The sequence below is a fragment of the Diabrotica virgifera genome, chromosome 2, assembly GCF_917563875.1.
Source record: "Diabrotica virgifera virgifera chromosome 2, PGI_DIABVI_V3a".
NCBI lineage: Eukaryota > Metazoa > Arthropoda > Insecta > Coleoptera > Chrysomelidae > Diabrotica > Diabrotica virgifera.
In genome coordinates, this window is record NC_065444.1 from 135,171,966 (window position 1) to 135,196,925 (window position 24,960).

General features: G+C 32.5%; 1 protein-coding gene across 2 annotated transcripts in view; it reads left to right on the forward strand.

The window, feature by feature from the left end:
* LOC126879641 (zinc finger CW-type PWWP domain protein 1-like) overlaps window positions 1-24,960 on the forward strand; it is a 95,520-nt gene that overhangs the window by 20,653 nt on the left and 49,907 nt on the right. The window contains exon 3 of one of the 2 annotated variants that reach the window (XM_050642827.1): window positions 22,640-23,010. In XM_050642827.1, the coding sequence (XP_050498784.1) occupies window positions 22,640-23,010 (371 nt within the window). Of the gene's footprint in view, window positions 1-22,639; window positions 23,015-24,960 lie in introns of both variants that reach the window. The other variant, XM_050642828.1, reaches the window with a different exon arrangement.

Genomic DNA, 24,960 nt, shown 5'->3' on the forward strand with positions numbered 1-24,960 from the left:
TATTATTTGAGATGCCGTACGTCACGATTGGTCTTATAGGACCGAAGATACGCGACTAAGGCCCTTTTGACATGAGGTTGTATTTGATTTTTCTCTCATTGTATTCTGTTTGTCAAATCCTATCATTTGAGGTGCTATACATCACGATTGGACCAACAGGACCGAAGATACATAACTAAGGCCCTTTTGACATATTGCTTGTTTGATTTTTCTGTGTCATTGTCTTCTATGATGTCTAAGGCATATCTCTGATATGCCCTATTTTTAAATTGGACTTCGTAAGTCCTAGGTTTTCACCCACAAGCTTTTATTTGACACCTCATTTGTCATTCTACCCGGTATAATGGCGGAGGAGTTATATTGGCGGTCGTACGGACCGACAGAAAGAGTACCCAGCTCAAATATCTCACCTTTAGTACCATCCTTGGATTATAAGCTTTCATTTGACACCTCATTTATTATTATAGCTGGTATAATGATAGAGGAGTTACATTCGCGGTCGGACGGACCCACCGACAGACCGCCTAGGTCAAATATCTCACCTTTAGTACCATCCTTGTATTACCAGCTTGCATTTGACACCTTATTTGTCATTCTACCTGGTATAATGACGGAGAAGTTATATTCGCGGTCGTACGGACCGACAGAAAGATTGTCTAGGCCAAATATCTCACTTTTAGTACCATCCTTGGATTATAAGCTTTCATTTGACACCTTATTTATCATTCTACTTGGTATAAAGACGCAGAAGTTATAGTCGCGGTCGTACGGACCGGCGGAAAGACAGCTTAGGTCAAATCGCTCACCTGTAGTACCATCATTGGATTATCAGCTTTCATTTGACACCTCATTTGTCATTCTACTTGGTATAAAGACGCAGAAGTTATAGTCGCGGTCGTACGGACCGGCGGAAAGACAGCCTAGGTCAAATCACTCACCTGTAGTACTATAATTGGATTATCAGCTTTCATTTGACACCTCATTTGTCATTCTACCTGGTATAACGACGGAGGGGTTATATGCGCGGTCGTACGGACCGACGGAAAGACAGCCTGGGCCAAATATCTCACCTTTAGTACCATCCTTCGAATATAAGCTTTCATTTGACACCTCATTTGTCATTCTACCTGGAATAATGACGGGGAAGTTATATTCGCGGTCGTACGGACCGACAGAAAGATTGCCTAGGCCAAATATCTCACCTTTAGTACCATCCTTGGATTATAAGCTTTCATTTGACACCTCATTTATCATTCTACCTGGTATAATGATTGAGGAGTTATACTCGCGGTCGGACGGACCGACGGACAGACCATGTAGGTCAAATATCTCACCTTTAGTACCATCCTTGGAATATCAGCCTTCATTTGACACCTCATTTCTCATTCTACATGGTATAATGACGGAGGAGTTATATTCCCGGTCGTACGGACCGTCGGAAAGACAGCCTAGGTCAAATATCTCACCTTTATTACCATCCTTGGAATATAAGCTTTCATTTGACACCTCATTTGTCATTCTACCTGGTATAATGATGGAGGAGTTATATTGGCGGTCGGAGGGACCGGCGCACAGATCGCCTAAGTTAAATATCTCACCTTTAGTACCATCCATGTATTATAAGCTTTCTTTTGACACCTCATTTGTCATTCTACCTGGTATAATGACGGAGGAGTTATATTCGCGGTCGGAGGGACCGACGGAAAGACAGCCTAGGTCAAATATCTCACCTTTAGTACCATCCTAGGATTATCACCTTTCATTTGACACCTCATTTGTCATTCTACCTGGTATAATGACGGATAAGTTATATTCGCGGTCGGAGGGACCGAGTCACAGACCGCCTAAGTCAAATATCTCACCTTTAGTACCATCCTTGTATTATAAGCTTTCTTTTGACACCTCATTTGTCATTCTACCTGGTATAATGACGGAGGAGTTATATTTGCGGTCGGAGGGACCGACGGAAAGACAGCCTAGGTCAAATATCTCACCGTTAGTACCATCCTTGGATTATATGCTTTCATTTGACACCTCATTTGTCATTCTACCTGGTATAATGATGGAGGAGTTATATTCGCGGTCGTAAAGACCGACGGACAGACCGCCAAGGTCAAATATCTCACCTTTAGTACCATCCTTGGATTATCAGCTTTCATTTGATACCTCATTTGTCATTCTAGCTGGTATATTGACGGAGGAGTTGTGGTTACAGACAGACGGACAGACGGACGTGGATAATACAAAGTTTTCACATTTTTTCAAAATTGGGTGGAAACAATAAAACATGATGCCAGACTGATTTCTTTATGAAAATAATATATACATTCTCAAATTGTCTATTTTTCGTTGTGAATAATATTGTATTCAACAGTGATGCCAAATTTCTGATGCCAAAATGATTGATAATGAAAGTGGGATATACGTTTTCATGTATATAACGGCAGCGACAAAACGGTAAAACACTGAACTAAATGTATATAATATTTTCACTGTACGATCATTTTGGACTCAAACATTTTATGGAATAAACTTATATAACTTAGTAAGAGATAAACAAGGAAAGCTGATATATTAAAGTAACATCAAGGAATCAAATCTCTAACTACCGAGCTGATTAGACTTCTGGTAGCAAGTACAGGAATAAAGTTATTAAGGTAGTGTAAAGTGGCATCGATATACAGATGCCACTTTGCAAGACGATGCCAAATCGATGGTAAATGCATAATGTATCGATGCCAAATTGATAGTAGGATGTATATATATATATATATATATATATATATATATATATGTTAACGTTTATATTACTGAATAGAGAATTAAATAACCTTTCAAATGAGCTATCACACGACCCCTACTATCATTTAAAAAAATCATCGATTACGTCATCACGCCCAGATGGATGACGTCACTAGTATTATACACTAAACGTCAAAATTAACGCACCACCTTAAAAGTGGAACATTCTTGATGTTTCGTATTTTCTAAACCTGTTGTCCGATTTGAGTGATTTTTTAAATATGTTATAGCCTTATTATTCAAGAATATCGATGTAATAATATTGTTGCTAAACAGGTAAGTGTCATTGTATACCGGGTGTTACAATGATAGTGTGTTTTTTCTTCAAAGTTCGGAACACTCCGTGGAATATTCCAGCGCATACAAAATATTGAAATTAAAACTCAACTGTAGCCTCATTCTTTCTTAATATTTTGCTTTTTGATTCACTCACTTATGTTGGATAATAAAAAAGTTAGGTACTTTAACAACTACTAGCAACGTTCTTCATCAATACAGGGTGTTTCTAAATAAGTGCGACAAACTTTAAGGGGTAATTGTGCATGAAAAATAATGAACGTTTGCTTTGTAAACATATGTCCGCAAATGCTTCGTTTCCGAGATACGGTATGTTGAATTTTTTCTTACAAACTGACGATTTATTTATTGCTCTAAAACCGGTTGAGCTATGCAAATGAAATTTGGTAGGTTTTAAGAGGTAGTTATTGCGCATTTTTTGACTTACGACTAAGAATTTTATATCCACCATTGGCGTGCATACGGGTAATATGACCCGTATGCACGCCAATGGTAAGTATAAAATTCTTAGTTGTATGTCAAAAAATGAGCAATAGCTACCTCTTAAAACCTTCTAAATTTCATTTGCATACCTCAACCGGTTTTAGAGCAATAAATAAATGATCAGTTTGTAAGAAGAAATTCAACATCCCGTTTCTCGAAAACGAAGCATTTGCGGACATATGTTTATAAAACAAACGGTCATTATTTTTTCATGCAGAATTACCCTTTAAAGTTTGTCGCACTTATTTAGAAACACCCTGTATTGATAAAGAACGTTGCTAGTTCTTAAAGTACCTAACTTTTTTATTATTCAACATAAGCGAATGAATCAAAAAGCAAAATGTGTTAAGAAAGCCTAAGGCTACAGTTGAGTTTTAATTTCAATATTTTATAAGTGTACGCTGGAATATTCCACAGGGTGTTCCGCACTTTGAGGAAAAAACACACTAACATTGTTACACCGGGTATACAATGACACTTACCTGTTTATCAACAATATTATTACAACGACGTTCTTAAATAATAAAGCTATAACATTAAAAAATCACTCAAATCGGACAACAGGTTTAGGAAATACGAGACATCAAAAATATCCCATTTTTAAGGTGGTGCGTTAATTTTGATGCTTAGTGTCTATATGCCAAAAAGTTCTATTTTAAGAATAAAAATCGACCTGTCTGAGGATTCCTCTTCAAATTTGCCCATATATTTATGTAAGTCACTACGATTTAAGAAAACAAAAGAAATTATCTCGACTTAAGTTGATCGTAGAAAATTTTTATTTTGTTTTGAATATTCGATTTGTCTTCAGCAACAATAATATGCAAGTTAGAAACTCGTAGGATGTATAGGGATCGCTTTAGTTCTAAATGTTTATAACGAAATTTTCCCCCTTCTTTTCAAACCCGAATTAAAAGGTTGAGAAATGTTTGACGCAGTTGTTTAGATTAGAATCTGAAAATATAAGTCTTTAAAAGGAAAGTGGATCGAGGATTAACTCTCTACGATTTTTTTTTTCAAAAAGTTATAGCCTTCGACATTTGACCTCTCGGAAAAAACAATTTATAATATCTAAGCAACAGGTTCACCAATCGGGCTTTTCATTTTTTTTATGTTTTGAATTGAAAAATCTTCATTTTAGATCCTTAAAAAATAAAAAAAATAATTTTTACCATAAATAATGCAACTGCAAAAAACGGCCATTTTGGACCTTTCACAGGCTGTTGTGCAACAACAAATTAACGAAATTAAACTTGTCAGCTCAAATTGTAGTTTTTTAATTTACTACTTTATATTTAAAAGTTTTTCTCTAAAATGAATATCCTAAGCTGCAAAATTAAAAATTTTTAAAAATTGCAAATTAACAAATGAAAAACGTCATAAATAAAAAAAGCTCCTTAAATTTTTGGTTACGTTTTAGTAGAAGTTATTCCTGGCATCGTCCTTTACAACACCTGATAGGTTTCAAAAATTCCTGAATTATATCCTGAAACCGACCTATTTTTCACCCACAGTTGGACTAAATTCAATTACCAATATTTTTTATATGGACTTTTTTTTAAACATTGTTGTTTGTTAATTATTACAATGTTATTTTATTTTAAAATGGAATATTTAGGTATTTTAAGTGTAAACAAAAAATTAAAGCAAAATGCAAAAACCGTTGAGAATTTCTACAGGGTGATTGATTAGTGGGGTAAAACTCAGTAGATCCGTTATAGTAATAGATAGCGATAAAAGTTAATAACAAAAATTGTAGGCAACTTTGAGTTTCACATTACAAAATTAGTTAGAATGTTACAGGGTGTTCGATAACATAGTGGCAGACCAAACTTATGTTTTTTTTAAATGGAACACCCTAGGTATATTTTATTTTATATTCGAAATCTTTTCAACTTCTCCATTTCCAAAAAATATGAAGGTTTGGTATGTTATACAGGGTATTTACAAAATTATAACCAATATTATATGAAAATCGTAGCAAGTTCAACCCCCTGTATAACTAAAAATAAGCACAACGGCAATGGTTTATTGATGCCATATTTTTTTATTTATTGTCAAAATTTTCATAAATGATTGATATTGCTAATTTTCTTTATATTGAATACAGGGTGAGTCAAAACGCAAGTACATTATTTTCTCAGTAATTTTAAATGGAACACCTTATCTCACAATAAAACACTGAAAAACGTTTGTTTTCTATACTTCCACAAAATTTATTACAACTATGTTATTACTACAGCTGTTTCGGCAAATTGCCTTTCTCAAGTGATATATTTTACAATGGGTTTGCCTTTTTAAGTCTTTAACTGAAGAGGTTGAGGAGTGGGGAGCTGTTTGTCTCGAGTTGGTCATTCAGAATTATATCTGTATTTTTCAATTTATTAATTTCTATTGATTCTAAAAGTGATAGCTTAATTCCTTTATTTTGAATATGTAGAATTTGAAACTCTTCATTGAAAGAATGATTATGATCTAGAAGGTGAAGTGCGTATGTAGAAGTGTTTGTTTTTCTATTGTTGAAAGCCCTTTTGTGTTCTGCTATCCGTTTGTCAAAAGTTCTGCCAGTTTGACCTATGTAAGTTTTCGGACAGTCACCACAAGTTAGTTTGTACACACCACTCTGTAGTTGCTTTTTCTTTCGGCTTTTGTTGTTTTTAATATGTTTGCTTAAGTTGTTGTTAGTTCTGAAAGCGTTATTCCTTTCTTTTTTATGTATCTGGCTATTTTTGTTGTTATTTTGCCAGTATATGTGAGAGAGCAGAAGGTACTGGGTTCTTTCTGTGGTGGTGGATACACTAATTTCAAGGCTTTCTTATGGAGTTTTTGGTTTAAAATGTTGTTAACTGTTTGTTCGTTATAGCCATTGTTTACTGCTATTTGTCTAATGATATTTAGTTCTGTCTCGAAGTTATTTTTTGTCATAGGAATTTCTGTCAGTCTATGTATCATGCTTTGGTAGGCTGCTAATTTGTGTTGTGTAGGATGGGATGATGAATTGTGTATAGTTGTGTCAGTATGGGTAGGTTTATGATATACGGAGAACTCATGTTTGTTGTGTAGTCTGGTAATCGTTACATCTAGAAAATTTATGGAATTATTCTGTTCTGTTTCTATTGTGAACTCAATATTACTATGAAGTGAATTAATGTATGATAGAAATTGGTCAAGTTGTCTGTTAGTTCCTGTAAAGCAGACTAGTATGTCATCCACGTATCTCCACCAATATAAGAACTGTTTAAATACGGGGTGTTTAGAAATTGTTGTTTCAAGTTGGTTCATAAATATATCTGATAGTAATGGGCTTAGAGGATTACCCATAATAAGTCCTGCACTGTTGTTTGTGTAAATTTGATTATTGAATTCAAAATAGTCTTGATTTATGTAAATTTCAAGAAGGTGTAAAATTTCAGATGCAATGATCGGATTTGTACTATTATGTTCTAAAAGGTTTTTAACTAAAACAAAAGTTTCTGTAGGAGGAACACTAAGAAAAAGATTTTTTACGTCAAATGAAATTAGTCTGGAGTTGTTGGGCAATTGAAAATGTTGTATTTTATTAACTAGTTCTAGTGTATTTTTTACGGTGGATTTAGGTGAAAATTTAGTGTATTCTGTAATAATATCTGACAGTTTTTTTGAAAGTTTATATGACGGAGCTGTATAAAAAGAAACTACAGGTCTTATTGGGTGGTCAGGTTTGTGTAGTTTAATAAAAGAGTATAATTTAGGGGGTTGTGGGTTCATAATATTAAGGTACTTCTGTTCTGTTGGATTTAGTATTGATTTTGAATTTTCAATGGCTAGTTTAATTTGTTTTCGGTATTTTTCTGTGGGGTCTTTGTTTAGTGTTATACTATTTTGGTTATTTAAGAATTCTATTGTTTTGTTATTATAGTCACTTTTATCGATAGCAATAGTAGTGTTACCTTTGTCTGCTTTTGTAAATATTATGTCAAGTTTTATTGATTTATTTTTAATTGAAACGGCTATTTGGTTTTCTTTGTAACAGGAATTATTAGTTTCACTACCTACATCGGTAATAGATTTTGCAATGATGCTTTTTTCTATGTTATTGGCAGTTAGGTGTAGAATGTGAAGTAGCGTTAAATAAAACTGCCAATAACATAGAAAAAAAGCATCATTGCAAAATCTATTACCGATGTAGGTAGTGAAACTAATAATTCCTGTTACAAAGAAAACCAAATAGCCGTTTCAATTAAAAATAAATAAATAAAACTTGACATAATATTTACAAAAGCAGACAAAGGTAACACTACTATTGCTATCGATAAAAGTGACTATAATAACAAAACAATAGAATTCTTAAATAACCAAAATAGTATAACACTAAACAAAGACCCCACAGAAAAATACCGAAAACAAATTAAACTAGCCATTGAAAATTCAAAATCAATACTAAATCCAACAGAACAGAAATACCTTAATATTATGAACCCACAACCCCCTAAATTATACTCTTTTATTAAACTACACAAACCTGACCACCCAATAAGACCTGTAGTTTCTTTTTATACAGCTCCGTCATATAAACTTTCAAAAAAACTGTCAGATATTATTACAGAATACACTAAATTTTCACCTAAATTCACCGTAAAAAATACACTAGAACTAGTTAATAAAATACAACATTTTCAATTGCCCAACAACTCCAGACTAATTTCATTTGACGTAAAAAATCTTTTTCCTAGTGTTCCTCCTACAGAAACTTTTGTTTTAGTTAAAAACCTTTTAGAACATAATAGTACAAATCCGATCATTGCATCTGAAATTTTACACCTTCTTGAAATTTACATAAATCAAGACTATTTTGAATTCAATAATCAAATTTACACAAACAACAGTGCAGGACTTATTATGGGTAATCCTCTAAGCCCATTACTATCAGATATATTTATGAACCAACTTGAAACAACAATTTCTAAACACCCCGTATTTAAACAGTTCTTATATTGGTGGAGATACGTGGATGACATACTAGTCTGCTTTACAGGAACTAACAGACAACTTGACCAATTTCTATCATACATTAATTCACTTCATAGTAATATTGAGTTCACAATAGAAACAGAACAGAATAATTCCATAAATTTTCTGGATGTAACGATTTCCAGACTACACAACAAACATGAGTTCTCCGTATATCATAAACCTGCCCATACTGACACAACTATACACAATTCATCATCCCATCCTACACAACACAAATTAGCAGCCTACCATAGCATGATACATAGACTGACAGAAATTCCTATGACAAAAAATAACTTCGAGACAGAACTAAATATCATTAGACAAATAGCAGTAAACAATGGCTATAACGAACAAACAGTTAACAACATTTTAAACCAAAAACTCCATAAGAAAGCCTTGAAATTAGTGTATCCACCACCACAGAAAGAACCCAGTACCTTCTGCTCTCTCACATATACTGGCAAAATAACAACAAAAATAGCTAGATACATAAAAAAGAAAGGAATAACACCAGCTTTCAGAACTAACAACAACTTAAGCAAACATATTAAAAACAATAAAAGCCGAAAGAAAAAGCAACTACAGAGTGGTGTGTACAAACTAACTTGTGGTGACTGTCCGAAAACTTACATAGGTCAAACTGGCAGAACTTTTGACAAACGGATAGCAGAACACAAAAGGGCTTTCAACAATAGAAAAACAGACACTTCTACATACGCACTTCACCTTCTAGATCATAATCATTCTTTCAATGAAGAGTTTCAAATTCTACATATTCAAAATAAAGGCCTTAAGCTATCACTTTTAGAATCAATGGAAATTAATAAATTGAAAAATACAGATATAATTCTGAATGACCAACTCGAGACAAACAGCTCCCCACTCCTCAACCTCTTCAGTTAAAGACTTAAAAAGGCAAACCCATTGTAAAATATATCACTTGAGAAAGGCAATTTGCCGAAACAGCTGTAGTAATAACATAGTTGTAATAAATTTTGTGGAAGTATAGAAAACAAACGTTTTTCAGTGTTTTATTGTGAGATAAAATGAACTTCCATCAAGTAACGGTCGAATCCATCAATTATTTAAAGGAACACCTTATGTTTATATCACTATCGAAAAGTACCATTACCGTACTGTAATTTGTATACAACATTGCCTATGTCTAAATGTATTAGTTTTCGAGATATTTTCATTTTTCCATGGACCAGTAGCGTGGCCACCCAGATTACCAGAATTTAATAAACAGGAACGATTTTTTTGGGGTTACTTTAAGAATGAAGGTAATAAAATGCCTCCAATAACAAGAGATGAGATGAAAAGTAGAATACAAAGTGTATTTTGAAGTGTTAATTTAAAAATGCTTCTAGTGTAAGTAGGTAACTTATTCAATGACCGTTTTTAGACATGCATAAATGTGTTGGGAGGTCATTTTGAACAACTGTAATTAAATATTTAAAATATTTTATTAAAATTAGCTTTTAATTTTTTCAAAAATGTTGAATTTTGTGTTTGTGTTTTTTTTTTTGTTAAATTTGTAACTGCTTAATAAATTATTTTTCTTTCTTTATTTGTTACTTACATACAAAAGTAGTTTTAAATTGTTTCAAAAATGTTGTATGTTGTGGTTGTGTTTTTTTTTGTAAAATTTATTACTAATAAATTATATTTCTTTCTTTATTTGGTACATTGTTACTTTTGTTGCCAGATTGATAATCAGTAATCGTAAATTGTCAGTTTTAGACAATTCAGTCATGGCTTACTTAAAATTTGGAAAGATTTAGACCCGTAATTAATAATTTGCTCCGAAAAATGAAAATATCTCGAAAATTAATAAATTTAGACATAAATAATGTTATATCAGAATTATGGTACGGTAATGGTACTTTTTGATAGTGATATAAAAAACATGGTGTTCCGTTTAAAATTACTGAAAAAATAATGTACTTGCGTTTTGACTCACCCTGTATTCAATATAAAGAAAATTAGCAATATCGATCATTTATGAAAGTTCTGACAATAAATAAAAAAAATATGGCATCAATAATCCATTGCTTTTGTGCTAATTTTTATTTATACAGTGAGTTGAACTTGTTATGATTTTCATATAAAATTGGTTATAGCTTTAAAAATACCATGTATAACATAACAAACCTTTATATTTTTGTAATGGAGTATATCTCGAGAAATTCACTTCCAAATGAAAATCCAAAAAATACGTACTTAATATTTTTTAAAAACCTATCAAATAACACTAAACACGACCCTCTATTCCACCTCCTGGAAGTTGAGTGGGGGTAACTTTAAAATCTTAAATAGGAAGCCCCATTTTTTTATTGTAGATTTGGATTCGTCATGAAAAATTAAGCAACATTTATTCGAAACATTTTTTAGAATTATTGATAGATGGCGCTATAATGTGAAAATACGATTTATTAGCGCCATCTATCAACAATTCTAAAAAATGTTTCGAATAAATAGGTGCGTTCGGACGACCACAGCGGCTAACTGTCAGCACAAATCGGCTAAGTGGTTGTATCCAGCGCTGATAGGGAAAGCTTAGTAAATCTCTCAGCGGCTGACTTCCAGCGGTGTCGTCTGAAGGCTATCGCTTACTTAGCTGTCCAGCCGCTCTGGTCGTCCGAACGCACCCAATGTTACTTATTCTTTCATGAGAAATCCAAAACTACAATAAAAAATGGAGGTTACTATTTAAGATTTTAGAGTTACCTCCACCCCATTTCCAGGGTGTGGAGTGGAGGGGTCGTGTTTGGTGTCATTCGATAGGTTTTTAAAAAATATTAAACAAGTATTTTTTGAAAAAAAAAATGAATAACCATTTTCAATTTCGTTGCAACACGAAACTACAGCCGCATCATTATTTCAGTACAATCAGAGAGTGTAGCAAGCACCCCTACCGGTTTCGAAACTTATTAGTCTCTCATCAGGAGGCACATATGCTGCTCTTTCTCTGACTCAACTAGGACAAACCCCGGCGTGCAGTCACGGATTGCAACGAACGAAATGGCAGGGATGCCCTAGCGGTAACTGCTAACAAAAAAACTAAGTTTTCAATCTAATAGCACATCAAACAACATCCAAAAATGTTACTCTACCAGGTTGAAAACAAAAAAGTATTTTTTGGTTTTGCATTTGGAAGTGTATTTTTTGAGATATTAGACCGTTTTTATAATTTACCTATGGTATCACGATAAATCGTTTTTTCCGATTATGGCGCCATCTGTCCATAATTCGAAAAATGACTCGAATAAAAGTTGTTTACTTTTACGTAAGAAATGCAAACCAGCAATAAAAACTGGGGGTTTCTGTTTAAGATTTTAAAGTTACCCCTTACCCCGCCTCCAGGGGGTGGAATGGGGCATCGTGTTTGATGCCATTGTATAGATTTTTGAAAATTATTGAATACGTATATCTCAATTTTTTTTCTATGGATGCTATAGAATGTGCAACTTCTCTCACTACTTACATACATTAAAAACGAACAATTTCTCAGGCTGTGAGAAAAGTCGGTCATTGCAGTGAGAAATATTTTTTCTCACGGGTTCCATACGTAGAATCGCGGTTTCCATGGTAACATGCACCATACAAACACAAATATTTTTGTCAAATAAAATGTGCCAAATCAAAACTTACCTACCAGGAATTACCTTTCAAAACTTTTCAAATATAACTGGTAACTATAATTTTAAATAAATTTCTTCTTCGGGTGCTATGTCCGTTTATCGAACGTTAGCGATCATGTTGGCTATCATAACTTTATTCGCAGCAGATCTGAAGAACGATTCCGAAGTGTGACTAAACCATTGCCTCAAATTTCTTAACCAAGATGTTCTTCTTCCTCCTCGACTTCTTCTGCCTAATATTTTACCCTGCATAATTAGATGTAGAATGCTATATTTTTCCGGATATCTACAAACATGCGCAAAATACTCGAGTTTTCTAGACTTTATCATTTTTACCAGTTCTCTGCCTTTCTTCATCCTGCTCAGAATAATATCATTACGCACCCTGTCCATCCAGCTTACTCTCAGCATTCTTCGATAGCACCATAATTCAAAGGATTCAACCATCTTAAGCATTCTTCCTGTTAAGGTCCATGACTCAACTCCGTAGAGAAGAACAGAATAATATGTATTTTATTTCAATTTTGGCATATAATCTACATAAAAGCACCTAAATTATTTAATTTTGAAGTTTGAACTCTTGACCAAAACGCATCCATAGAAAAAGTACAGTGTACAACACGTGAGAAAACGACATATTTCTCCCTCGCTTGATTTGCGGTCAACAAACTTCTGCGCTCGTGAGAAATATGTCTTTTTTCTCTCTTGTTGTACAATATACTATTCCTTACAGCAGATTCAGAACAAATTTATTAAAGAACAACTCTCCAAGAAGTATGCCATTACAACATTTTCTGAGAAAGATCTTGCATTTTTATTCTTACGATAGTTCATGAAACGGTTGTATGAATACTTATATTTTGTCTCTGGATTTTGTTGGCAATAAATCTAATGAAGCATTATTCACTACTTCCATCAGTTCTGGAGGTATACCCGGAATCGAACACTCATTATCACTCATGATTAAATTGGGTAATTTTGTTTTTTAAAATGATTACAATTACAATCACAGAAAACACGGGAAAACACCAAAAAAACTGCCAAAAATAAGAAAATGTGTCAATTTTGACAATTCAATATTTTTGTTTGTATAGTTACAAAACCTGTAGGTATTTGGTGCATCACGAATATTTGAGTCAAAATAGTAATATGTCTATTTGAAAGTTTTAACATGCTTATTTTAATATAATTTAAATGTCCGATTTTCGGAAAAATAGTATGTATATCTTGTAGGAAAAACACATTCCCGGACTCTGTATTGCCTTTTCTCGGCTTGCGCCTCGACGGAAATCTTTACATCGTCCGGGAATGTTAAGCTTTTCCTACTAGGTAGGTTGTAGGTAGGTAGGTGTACTATTAGTATGATACAATTGATTATTAGTATGATACAAAAAATGGCATAACCCAGACATCCAAAGTGAAAGTTATCCTCCAATACCAAATTGTTCTATTGGGACCGTGCAAGTTCGGCAAAGCAACAGCTATTTCTACGCTCTGCAACTTTATTAGCACTTTTAATTATATTGGCCAATTATAGTAGTCCTGGTTACTGGATAATTGTCAAGGCCATAGTCCAAAAAAATAATAAGAAGAAAAAATAAGATTCAGGTTATGTTATTAAAACGTAAACAATTGTATGTAGTAAATAAAATTAGTTATTTAAATGCAGTACTGCAAGCAAAATACAATTAATTAAATTTACCTTTATATAATAATTGCATATCATATCAATATTGTGGAGCAACATATAATTTTTCGTCTTGAATGACAGTAGATATGAAATCTACGTCAATTTGACAATGTCAATTGACAGTATGAATTACTTAAGAACGTTGCAATATTTCTCCGCTATTCGCGCACGATCGTTTCTCAATTCCCTTCCAAGTACTTTCACACCGCGAATATGGTCCATATACCAGTCCATTGACAATATGAATTACTTACGAACGTTGCAATATTTCTCCGCTATTCGCGCACGATCGTTTCTCAATTTCCTTCCAAGTACTTTCACACCGCGAATATGGTCCATATAATGTTCAGGAAAAAGTCACACCATTTTGCGCGTCGGATTTGGGGGGGGGGAGGGAGGGGGGGGGGAAATCGGTAAATTCGTAGTTGTTTAGGGTTTTCGTCAATATTTCTATAACTATGCGGTTTAGCATGAACAACCTTCTGTACAAAAATGTTCTACATTAAATTTGAAATAAAAAAGGCCCTATGCATATATGCATAATCCTTCTAAAATGAACGGTTCCAAAGTTACGTAGGTAGTATAGTATAATTGGTCCAAAAAAAGGCCTAACCCAAACATCCAAAGTAAAACTTTTCCTCCAACACCAAATTGTTCTATATGGTCCACATATTGTTCAATAAAAAGTTACACCATTTTGAGCGTCCAGTTTGGGGGGGAGATGGGGGAGAAGTCGGTAAATTAGTAGTTTTTTTTTCGTTTTTCGTCAATATTTCTAAAACTATACTTTAGCGTAAAAAATGTTCTATACGGAAATGTTCTACATGAAATTTAAAAAAGTCCTATGCATAATTGTTATAAAATCAACGGTTCCAGAGTTACGGAGGGTGAAAAGTGGAGGTTTTTGATACTTTTTATATTTTTTGGGCAATTCCCACATAACAATTTCATGTTCTTAGTAGATTCATAGAACATACTTTTCAGAAAAAGTATATACTGAGAATATGCGTAATTACCATTGCGAATGTGCAGAGCAGATACTGAGTATATACTACATTACAGTACTTAAACGTTCTATGTATATACTTAGAATGTACTACCGCACTTCTTTTCAGTATATACCAAGAAGGTACTTTTTAGAATATTTCAAGGAAGTGCTATAAACCTTCTATTTATATACTTAGAACGTACTACCGCACATCTTTGTATAGGAAGAATATATATTTTTAAGAATATTCTAAAAAAGTGCTATCAAGTGCTATATTGCTTAGAAGTATTTTTTCAGCATCACCTAATCTCATCTTAGGTTCTACTGGTTCTACCAAATACCTATGATATTTACATATTTTAATTGCAAATGAAAACAAAAATAATAAAAAAAATATATATTAAAAAAATAAAAATAAATAAAAAAAAATCACTAAGAGGTTCTAAATCTCCGAGAGGTTGAATCGGATTTAGTTCCTATCGTAGTGAAAAAAATTTAGCATAGTTGTATTCATTAACATAGTAAGTAGACATTGTTATTTGTAAGTTTTATTTTTTATTATTCTTTATTTTTAAGTGTATACTGGACAATTTTGTATGAACAAATAATAATTTTATATGTAATTACCAGTGGCGGCTAGTCCTATGAGGCAGGTGAGGCAGTGCCTCACCGGTATATCAATCGACTCTTTACGTTATTTCGTTATTTCATCATCAATTCTTTAAATACAATTTAACTGTTTGAAATTTGCTAAATAACTTTATTTTCGTTATTTCATCATCAATTATTTAAATACAATTGAACTTTTTGAAACTTGCTAAATAACTTAATTTTTATTATAAAACTTAATAACTTTATTTTTATGATAAAAAATAAAAATAGGTAGGTACGGCCCTGACCCCGTATCTTTGTAGTTAAGCGTTCTTCATAAATACATCGGTAGGTTTAACTACCCTACGTGGGAGTATATATGCGTCTCATTCTCACTTTCTCAAATTATAGCAGAAGCACTGCCTCAGATGGGTCCTTGTCTAGCATATTACGAAGCCGGCGGTGATCGGCCGGCCGCAATAAAATTTAAATTGAAAATAATTTTTGGAGCCGGGATTAAATATCCTTTCAGAAGCTGGCAAAAATATGCCTCTAGCGTGGTTTTGCAGTTTTTGTTAAAGCAGTTTGTTCTGGTTACGTGTACTTGGCCTTCTTACACTCTGGTTACTTACTATTAGTATAATTAGATGTTTAGAATATGTTATCATGCTGTGACTAACTGTATGCCATTTTCCAAATGTCAATTAAATAAGTAAATGAATAAAAAAATTAGAAATTATGATTTCTTTCATAATAATTTTACTTTTAAGCACGCTGTTTAATAAAAAATATAAAAAACCAAAAAAATAAAATTTAACCCTTAGTTTATTTAACATAAAAAATCAATCTTATAATATAACAGTAATTTGCTTACTTGCTTGTTTTTATTTCCTATATATTCAATACATTTACAATATAATATTGGTTCCAAATGAAATTATCACGTGTTTGAAGGTATATTGATTGCGCACAATAATTTCATTTTGGCAAGTGATTAATAATAAAAGAATCAGTCAACAGCGTAACCAGGATGATCCTAAGGGGGTATGGGTCTCCGGGGGTATGGAATTAAGGAGGATGTTAAGGGTATGGGGCGCTTATAACCCCTAAAAACCCGCTGGTTACGCCACTGAAATCAGTTGTACGTTCTTGTCATGTAGTATATAATGTAAATTTTGCTTAATATGACTGTACAACGCTGATGAGACCAAGAAAGGACGAAACATCTGACTCACACTGTTTTGATATGTGGTATCATATTAATTATTTTTAGCTAAAAAACAGCTAATAAGAGTATGAACGATGTTATAGACTTAGAACTTTCGACTTTCTTTTGCGAATAAAATAATTGTTATTTAATATCGTTTGCAAGCCTTAAAATAAATACGGTGCCGTTTTGTGACGTTATGACGCCACAAAATCGACCTTCCGGCTATTAAAGAAAAGCTAACCATAATAATACAGGAAACTCCCTCTATAACGAGAGCTGAAATGGCGTACTAATTACCTCGTTATAAGCGGATCTCGTTATATCAGACAACAATATTATGTAATATATTATGTTTAGGATGTAAAAGAAGAAGACCAACGACAGACAGATGTCAGCGACGTAACGCCATTCTGGCTAGCGTCATGTAACTTGTAAGTTGTAGCTTCTTGATTGCTAATAAAGATTTGTATGAACAATACTGTTTAATATTTGATTTACATGACGAAAGGAACTTAAAACAGTACATATCACCACTACTGAAATGTTTTGAAGCCTCCTACATAGTTTATTAGGTGTCGATCATCGACTTCAACAATGAAACTTGGCCATCGCAAATTGTAAATTTCCTACGATATTCAATATCGGTCGACAGATAAATAGGAAGGAAGTTACAGGCGGTGGAATTTATTACAGCACTGGCCTCGGTAAGCACACAGATGTTGGACATACCTCGTTATTAGCGAAACTTCGTAATACCCGTGTTCGTTATAGAGAGAGTCTACTGTAATATTCCTCAAGTGTAGTGTGCCTCACCATCTTGTACTATCATGAGCCGCCCCTGGTAATTACGTGGCTAAAGGTTCTAAATAAAGGCCAGAATCAAAACAAAAAAAAATTGCAAATGAGAATGTAGTTAGTACCTACATTCTACAATACTATAAACTAAACTATGTATAAGTAACTAAAATTTATATACTTATATGTACTTACCTAGATAACTACTATTTAAGTAATATTGAGTTACCAAAATAGATTATATATGTATTTTGAAGCACCGCAAACAAAATAAGGAGATTATGTATGTTCTTTATTCCTAAATACTTTATCATTCGTCTTCATCCTTACACTGCATAGATACTAGATACAAATAATTGCCTGTTAGAAATACAGTAGAGCGTCGATAATACGAATCCTGGTAATCCGAACGATCGCTAATCCAAACGCAAAAAAATTATAAAATTAAAAAATATGATAACGGACCGAATTTTTGGATTTAAGGTGATACAATAGCGATCAACAGGTAGCCAAAACGCGTTCCAAGATTGCAGCTGTAATTTTGAATATTTTTTCGAGATATTTGGCACACGTATTCGTAATATAATAAAGAATGGCGGTATACTACAGTCGCTCTCGCGAGATTTTTTTTGACACTGACGTTAGTAATTTCTTTTTTGAAAAATTCAGTTGTCAGAAGTGACTGGAAATTACTACAAAACCAACGCACCTGCTATATCCAATATTATTAATAGTATAAACAGACATAAAAATAACATAAACCTTACGCCAATCAATATTTATTTATCTAAACCATTATAATGTATTGATAGCAAATGAGAAAATTATTTATTGTACAAAATAAAAATATTTTGTAGAAATAAACTTCACAAAATTTTATGAGATTAGTAGACACTCCCACTATTTCTAATAATTCTTCTTTTTTTAATGAAAGATTAAGTTGATTTGAGTTGATTTTAGCAGTTAATAGTGTGAGGTAGGAATTTTTGTGTTGTACGTTTCCTATTCCGAATGTCTCAAAAAAAATCTCGCGAGAGCGAATGTAGTATACAAAGCCCGATTTGAAAAATATATTAATATGTGGAAATTACTCTGTAATTAAATACAATATTAAAAAATCGAGCCTGTACCGCCATTAAGAAGAACAAAAAAATACACTTTCTTCAAAAAAACTTTTTTATCCGATGCCTAGATTTTGTGTCATTTTGGAACTACTAATGAAATAAAAAATTTTTGTAGTTCCAAAATGACACAAAATCTAGGCATCGGATAAAAAAGTTTATTTGAAGAAAGTGTATTTTTTTGTTCTTCTTAATGGCGGTACAGGCTCGTTTTTTTAAATATTGTATTTAATTACGGAGTAATTTCCACATATTAATATATTTTTCAAATTGGGCTCTGTACCGCCATTCTTTATTATATTACGAATACGTGTGCCAAATATCTCGAAAAAATATTCAAAATTACAGCCCCAATCTTGGAACGCGTTTTCGCTACCTGTTGATCGCTACTGTTTCCTCTTAATATGACAATATGGGCAAAATATGACCGCGGATTTTTGTTTTGTTAATGCAGAAATACATACAATTTATTATGCAGGTGTTTTATTCCTTGTAACTAAAACGTATGTACATAATACGTACTATGTTTATGAGCTTTGTATTGAACATTTGTTCGATAATCCGAACAATTTGATAATCCGAACTACGCCTGTACCAATTAGTTCGGACTATCGACGCTCTACTGTAATTCGTTTTCATATTTCACCGTTGTTTCCTCTGATCCATTCAGGTAAGAAATGGTCAGAATATGGTCAGAAATTCTGACCGTCAGAATAAGACGGGGGCGGGGGATATGTATTTTGTGGAATAACAACATCGGTGGTTAGTGTTGCCAAACGGAGGGAAATTTCGCTTTTTGCGGGAATTTTCAACATAAAAGGTGATAAAGGGAAAAAGTTAACTAGAAAGGGAATTTTTGTTCCAGTCCAAATTTTAAAATATTAAGAAAAAATCGAAATATTTCAAAATAATTAAAGATATCTTCTCAGATTTTGTAAACAGGTGGGAAGTTTTTTTATACTTAAAAGTGGGAATTTTTAAGGCAAGTTGACGGAAAAAGCTTATTCGACGGTTGGCAACACCAAGGCTTTTGGTTGTGGGGTTTGGCACGTTTTGGTTCTGCGGAATGGCCGAATTGTCCATATTGAATTGAATGTACCTAAATTCAAATTCCAACGATGTAAAAATACTCATGATAAACTCGAAATGGTAAAGTCATTTCAATTATGAAAACGAATTTTTAATAGTGCCTATGTAAACGTTAATACAATTAATGTTTAATACAATTAATGTTTTTACCATACAACAATTTTGAAATGAAATTCGTCCAATACTACCTACTACATACATAAATTTTATTAATTATTCTAAAAAATAACGAAGTTGATAATCTATAAGGCTAATAAATATTATACTTCCTATACATACATATTATTTTTTATTTTAAGGTATTTTAAAAGTATCTACTTAAAAGTATGTGTTAAGAATGTACTTATAAGTATGTGCTAAGAATATTCGATAAAGTTATATTCTAAGAATAAACTTTTACGAATATTCCGAGATCCTACGTACACGAATGTACTCAGTATATTCGGTACGAGAATATACTTTGAAGTATATGCAAAGAACATGAAATTTGGAATGTTTTTTAAGGTACATGCTATGCTTGTACTACGCATGTACGAAAAAGAATGGTAGTATATGCTTTGAACATGATGCGAACATCATTGTTATGTGGGTTGATGATGATTTTGGGTGGTGAGGTTGACGTTTCTTCAAGGGCTTATCACTAACATACCATCGGCCAATGAAATAGCAAATTTTATTTACAAAACACAATTATGTTAAAGAAAATTTCTTTCATCAGTAATAATATTATAAATTGCCCAAAAAAGTATCGAAAACCTCCACTTTTCACCCTCCGTAACTCTGGAACCGTTGATTTTATGACAATTGTGTATAGGACCTTTTTTGTTTAAAATTTTATGGAGAACATTTTTGTATAGAACATTGTTTACGCTAAAGCATAGTTTTAGAAATATTGACGAAAAACGTAAAAAAACTACTAATTTACCGATTTCTCCCCCATCTTCCCCCCAAAGTGTACGCTCAAAATGATGTAACTTTTTACTGAACAATATGTGGACCATATAGAATATAGAACAATTTGGTATTGGGGAAAAACCTTTTACTTTTGATGTTTGAGTTAGGCCTTTTTTTGGACCAATTATACTATACTACCTCCGTAACTTTGGAACTGTTCATTTTAGAAGGATTATGCATAGGACCTTTTTTATTTCAAATTTAATGTAGAACACTTTTGTATAGAAGGTTGTTCATGCTAAACCGCATAGTTTTAGAAATATTGACAAAAATCGTAAAAAACTACGAATTTACCGATTTCTCCCCCTCTCCCCCTCCCCAAACCCGACGCTCACAATGGTGTGACTTTTTTCTAAACATTATGTGGACCATATAGAACAATTTGGTGTTGGAGGATAACTTTCACTTTGGATGTCTGGGTTTGGGTCTAGTTAAACCATACATATCTATTAAGTCTATTGTTATTGCATGTGATTTTGAATCTTTATATAAAACAAAATTTCTTTATAACTTAGTAGGTAACTTTGTTTGCTAACTGGTTTTTTGTTAATTTTTTCGCACAAGAATATCTATTAAATATTTTTAAAAAATAAATTGCAATTCAATAATTAAAATGCGCGTATTTTGCGAGCTCATAGATTAGTAAACGATATGAGTAGCAAAATCATTAATATTATTCATTTTAAATACAATTATCTCTTAAGCCGGTAAGATGGGGAGGTTTTCTTGCGCGGGTTGTTGTAGCTCAATAATCGGAATGCGCGTATTATAAGAGTTTATTTTTAGGATTTATATGTTGTACGAATTCCGCGATACGATATATTTTAATTTTTCTCTTGAGTTCAATCAATTAAAGGGTTATTAAGAAGTTAAGGGATTTAGCTCAAAAATCGAAAAACTATATCACTTCGAAAGCTCATAAATGGCTCGTAATTTAATATCTCTATTTTTAAGTAGTGGGGAACTGCGTCAACGTTGACTAAGCCCCCCCCCACCCCCAACAAAAAATATTAACTTCCTGTCCAGTGTAACGAGCTCAAAATTTTTAATCTGCGGGATATGAAAGCTTATAAATAGCTAGTAATTTAGCGCTATTTGTTTTGTAGTTCCTGCAAGGTAGGGGGCAGCCCAACAGGGGTTATATGATCGTGAAGTAGTATTCACAAATTTTTTTAACAGTTTCTTGATGGCTATTCTTTGCCATGTCTAGTTCTTTCGATTAATTGCTCCATCTTTCGGTTCTGAAGTTAGATATCGTTTTCATAAGTTTTTTGACAAGCTGACAAGCTCAATTGTTTCATCGGAAAATGGGCCTCTATTATACTTTTCCGACATTACATATTTCTTCTATGCTTCTTGGATGCCGTTTTAAAGAGTTCAAGGAAAATGTTCACAATTTTATAGTATTTGCTTTAGTTTAAGTTTGGCCACTTGTTATCACATTCTTTGGATTATGATAATGAAAGACAGTTTATATTTCATTTCGGTTCAAAGGCGATTATCCCCACCTTACATACGTTTCACCCTCTCAGAGATCTTCAGAAATGAACTTCTTTGAATCAAAAGGAAGCCAAACTGTGTATTTAAGGAGAATTACAAAAATAATTCTCTTTTCGGACGCTGCAGCGACATTTGTTAACGAAGTGAGAAGTCCCAGATTCGAACATTTGAAGACCTCTACCATGGAACCAACCTCTGGTTACAACCTCAATCGGTGTCTTCTACAATTTTATTTACAAGGCAAGCAGACGACGAATAAAGCAGACGAAATCGACTCTACACTATGCAGTCACCTTCCGTCCATTCGTCTAGGTCTAGATAAAAATTCATTTGGATTATATTGCAAGAAATATATTCGCATATTATATTTCTTGTACATCACAAACATAACGCAAAATATTTTACCATGTATTAGTTTTCTTTAATGTTTTTCGAAAGTTAAAATTTGATTATAGTTAATAATATATTTTAATTTTTTAGACTCAGTACCATGTTACCTTCTTCGATAAGATTGAAGTAAGCCGAGCTTGGTTGAAAACATCATGTATTATTCCTTTCGAACGAAACATTAACAATCCACAGCTTGCATTGCCAACTAATAGTCAATTTAGCAATAGACTAAAATTTTCTATAAAACAGGCTGAAGAGGCTGTAAAATTACCACTTCTTGATAGATTACGCAAGTATAGTTTTATCGAAAGGTACAAAAAACCATTGAAAGTAGTAAGGAAAAAAATACAGCAACAAAAACCTGTAGTTGCACAGAAACAACAGAAGTCAAAGGTGCGGAGAAGAATTTTAGTTCCAGATGATTCTTCAAGTGAAGAGATTTCGGATGTTTTGCATCAGGAGTAGGTAGGATTAGATATACCTAATATTTAAATATCAATCGTTAATTCGTCATATATTCACAATATATTGAAATGTTTATATCGATGTTCAACTGTTCAACAAGAGGTAAAAGGAACGTTTTGTACACATGCAGGCGTTTACGTCATAATTTGCCTGTTTAAGGTACTAGTACACTTTAGAAGATCAAAAATAATAATTTTTTTCAATAATGTTTTTCTCAGAGCCTTTATTAAAAATGAACATAAAACTTTTTACATATTAATATCTAACTCTTAGAGAGTACAAAAAATATATCTTTTTTGATTTATGCACATACACCAATATTGTAGAGGGCGCAAAAGTCGAGGCCTCAAAAAATGATGGCGGACAGTTAATCTCAGGATTGGGATATCTGAAACAAAAATATCGTACTGCATGTGAAAAAGGAAGGTTTCTTACGTGACAATTTACCACAATTTGACCAAAAAATACAAAATAAATATTTTTTAACCATGAAATACTGAAGAAAAATTGGCGATTTTTTCACAAAAATTTTTCAAATTTCCGTAAAATAATTTTTTTTGCGGAATTTTGCACTAACGGTGGTAAATTGTCACGTAATAAACCTTCCTTTTTCAAATGCCGTACGATTTTTTTGTTTCAGAGATTCCAATCCTGAGATTAACTGTCCGCCATCGGAACTACTTTTTTTCGAGGCCTCGAATTTGGCGCCCTCTACAATATTAGTGTACGTGCATAAATGAAAAAAGATATATTTTTTGTATTCTCTAAGAGTTAGATATTAATATGTAAAAAGTTTTATGTTCATTTTTAATAAAGGTTCTGAGAAAAAAAATCTTGAAATAGTATATTATTCAACGAGCATGTCATGATGGCTATTACTCACGATGATGAAGTTTGCTACAAGAGCCGTAGACGAATGTCGTAATTCATCAGAGTGAGTAATAGCTATTACATGCGAGTAGAATACTATACTTTTTCTACTACTTTTTTATTTTAATCAGTAAAAAATATAATTATCAACTACTCGAGATTATTTAAATCATAATAATTTACAAAAATACCTAAATGCTGTTTACCCCTAGTACGTGGCTGAATAATTGGTTAAAATTCTTTTAATAATATTAAAATTCTTATTTATTGTAAAAATAAAACAAGAAATAGTCAATCCAAGTTCTATTCGTTTCTGAAAAATTATAAGCATAAATTTGTACCTACGGTCAGTGAATCTAATAAATAGGAAATGGCTATTGTCGGTGGACGTATTTCATATTGTTATAATATATATTTACATTTAACTATATATAATATTTATAATAATATAAAATACAACGTGCTATAACATATTTAACACAATATAACTTGAAAAATAAACACAATATTAGTTATAAATTATTCCAATTAACACAAACAAAAAAAAATAATGTCACTGTCACTAAAATAAATGATAAACGTCAAAACTTTTAGTAAACAAGGTATAAACGTAAAAAATATACACACATTGTTACAGTTAAAATTCCTTTAAAAAATTTTCAAAGTTAATTATTGATATAAATTACAATAATTATTGTATTAAATAAACAAGTTTTTCTACAACCGTGTTAAAAATGCTACTTTAAGGCACTAGTGCTTTAAAATTTTTAAGGCACTGCAGTTCGTATTGACCGTATAGGCAATTTTGATGTAATGTCAAAAAAATATAAAAATGGAATGTCAGTCAAGTTCAAGTAAAAGTTTTTGTAGATATTGTCCTGTAATTACGTTTGTAGAAAAAATATTGTATGATATGCGTGTTAAAAAGTACATTTCATGTGAATTTCATTCCTAATCGAGCAGCGAAACGAAACGGACGTGTTTACACTCAGTTTTTCAGTTCTGTAATTAAAGGCTATTAATAAACAATTATAAACAATTAAAAATACATCTTTTCCAAACCGTTGAAGTGAAGG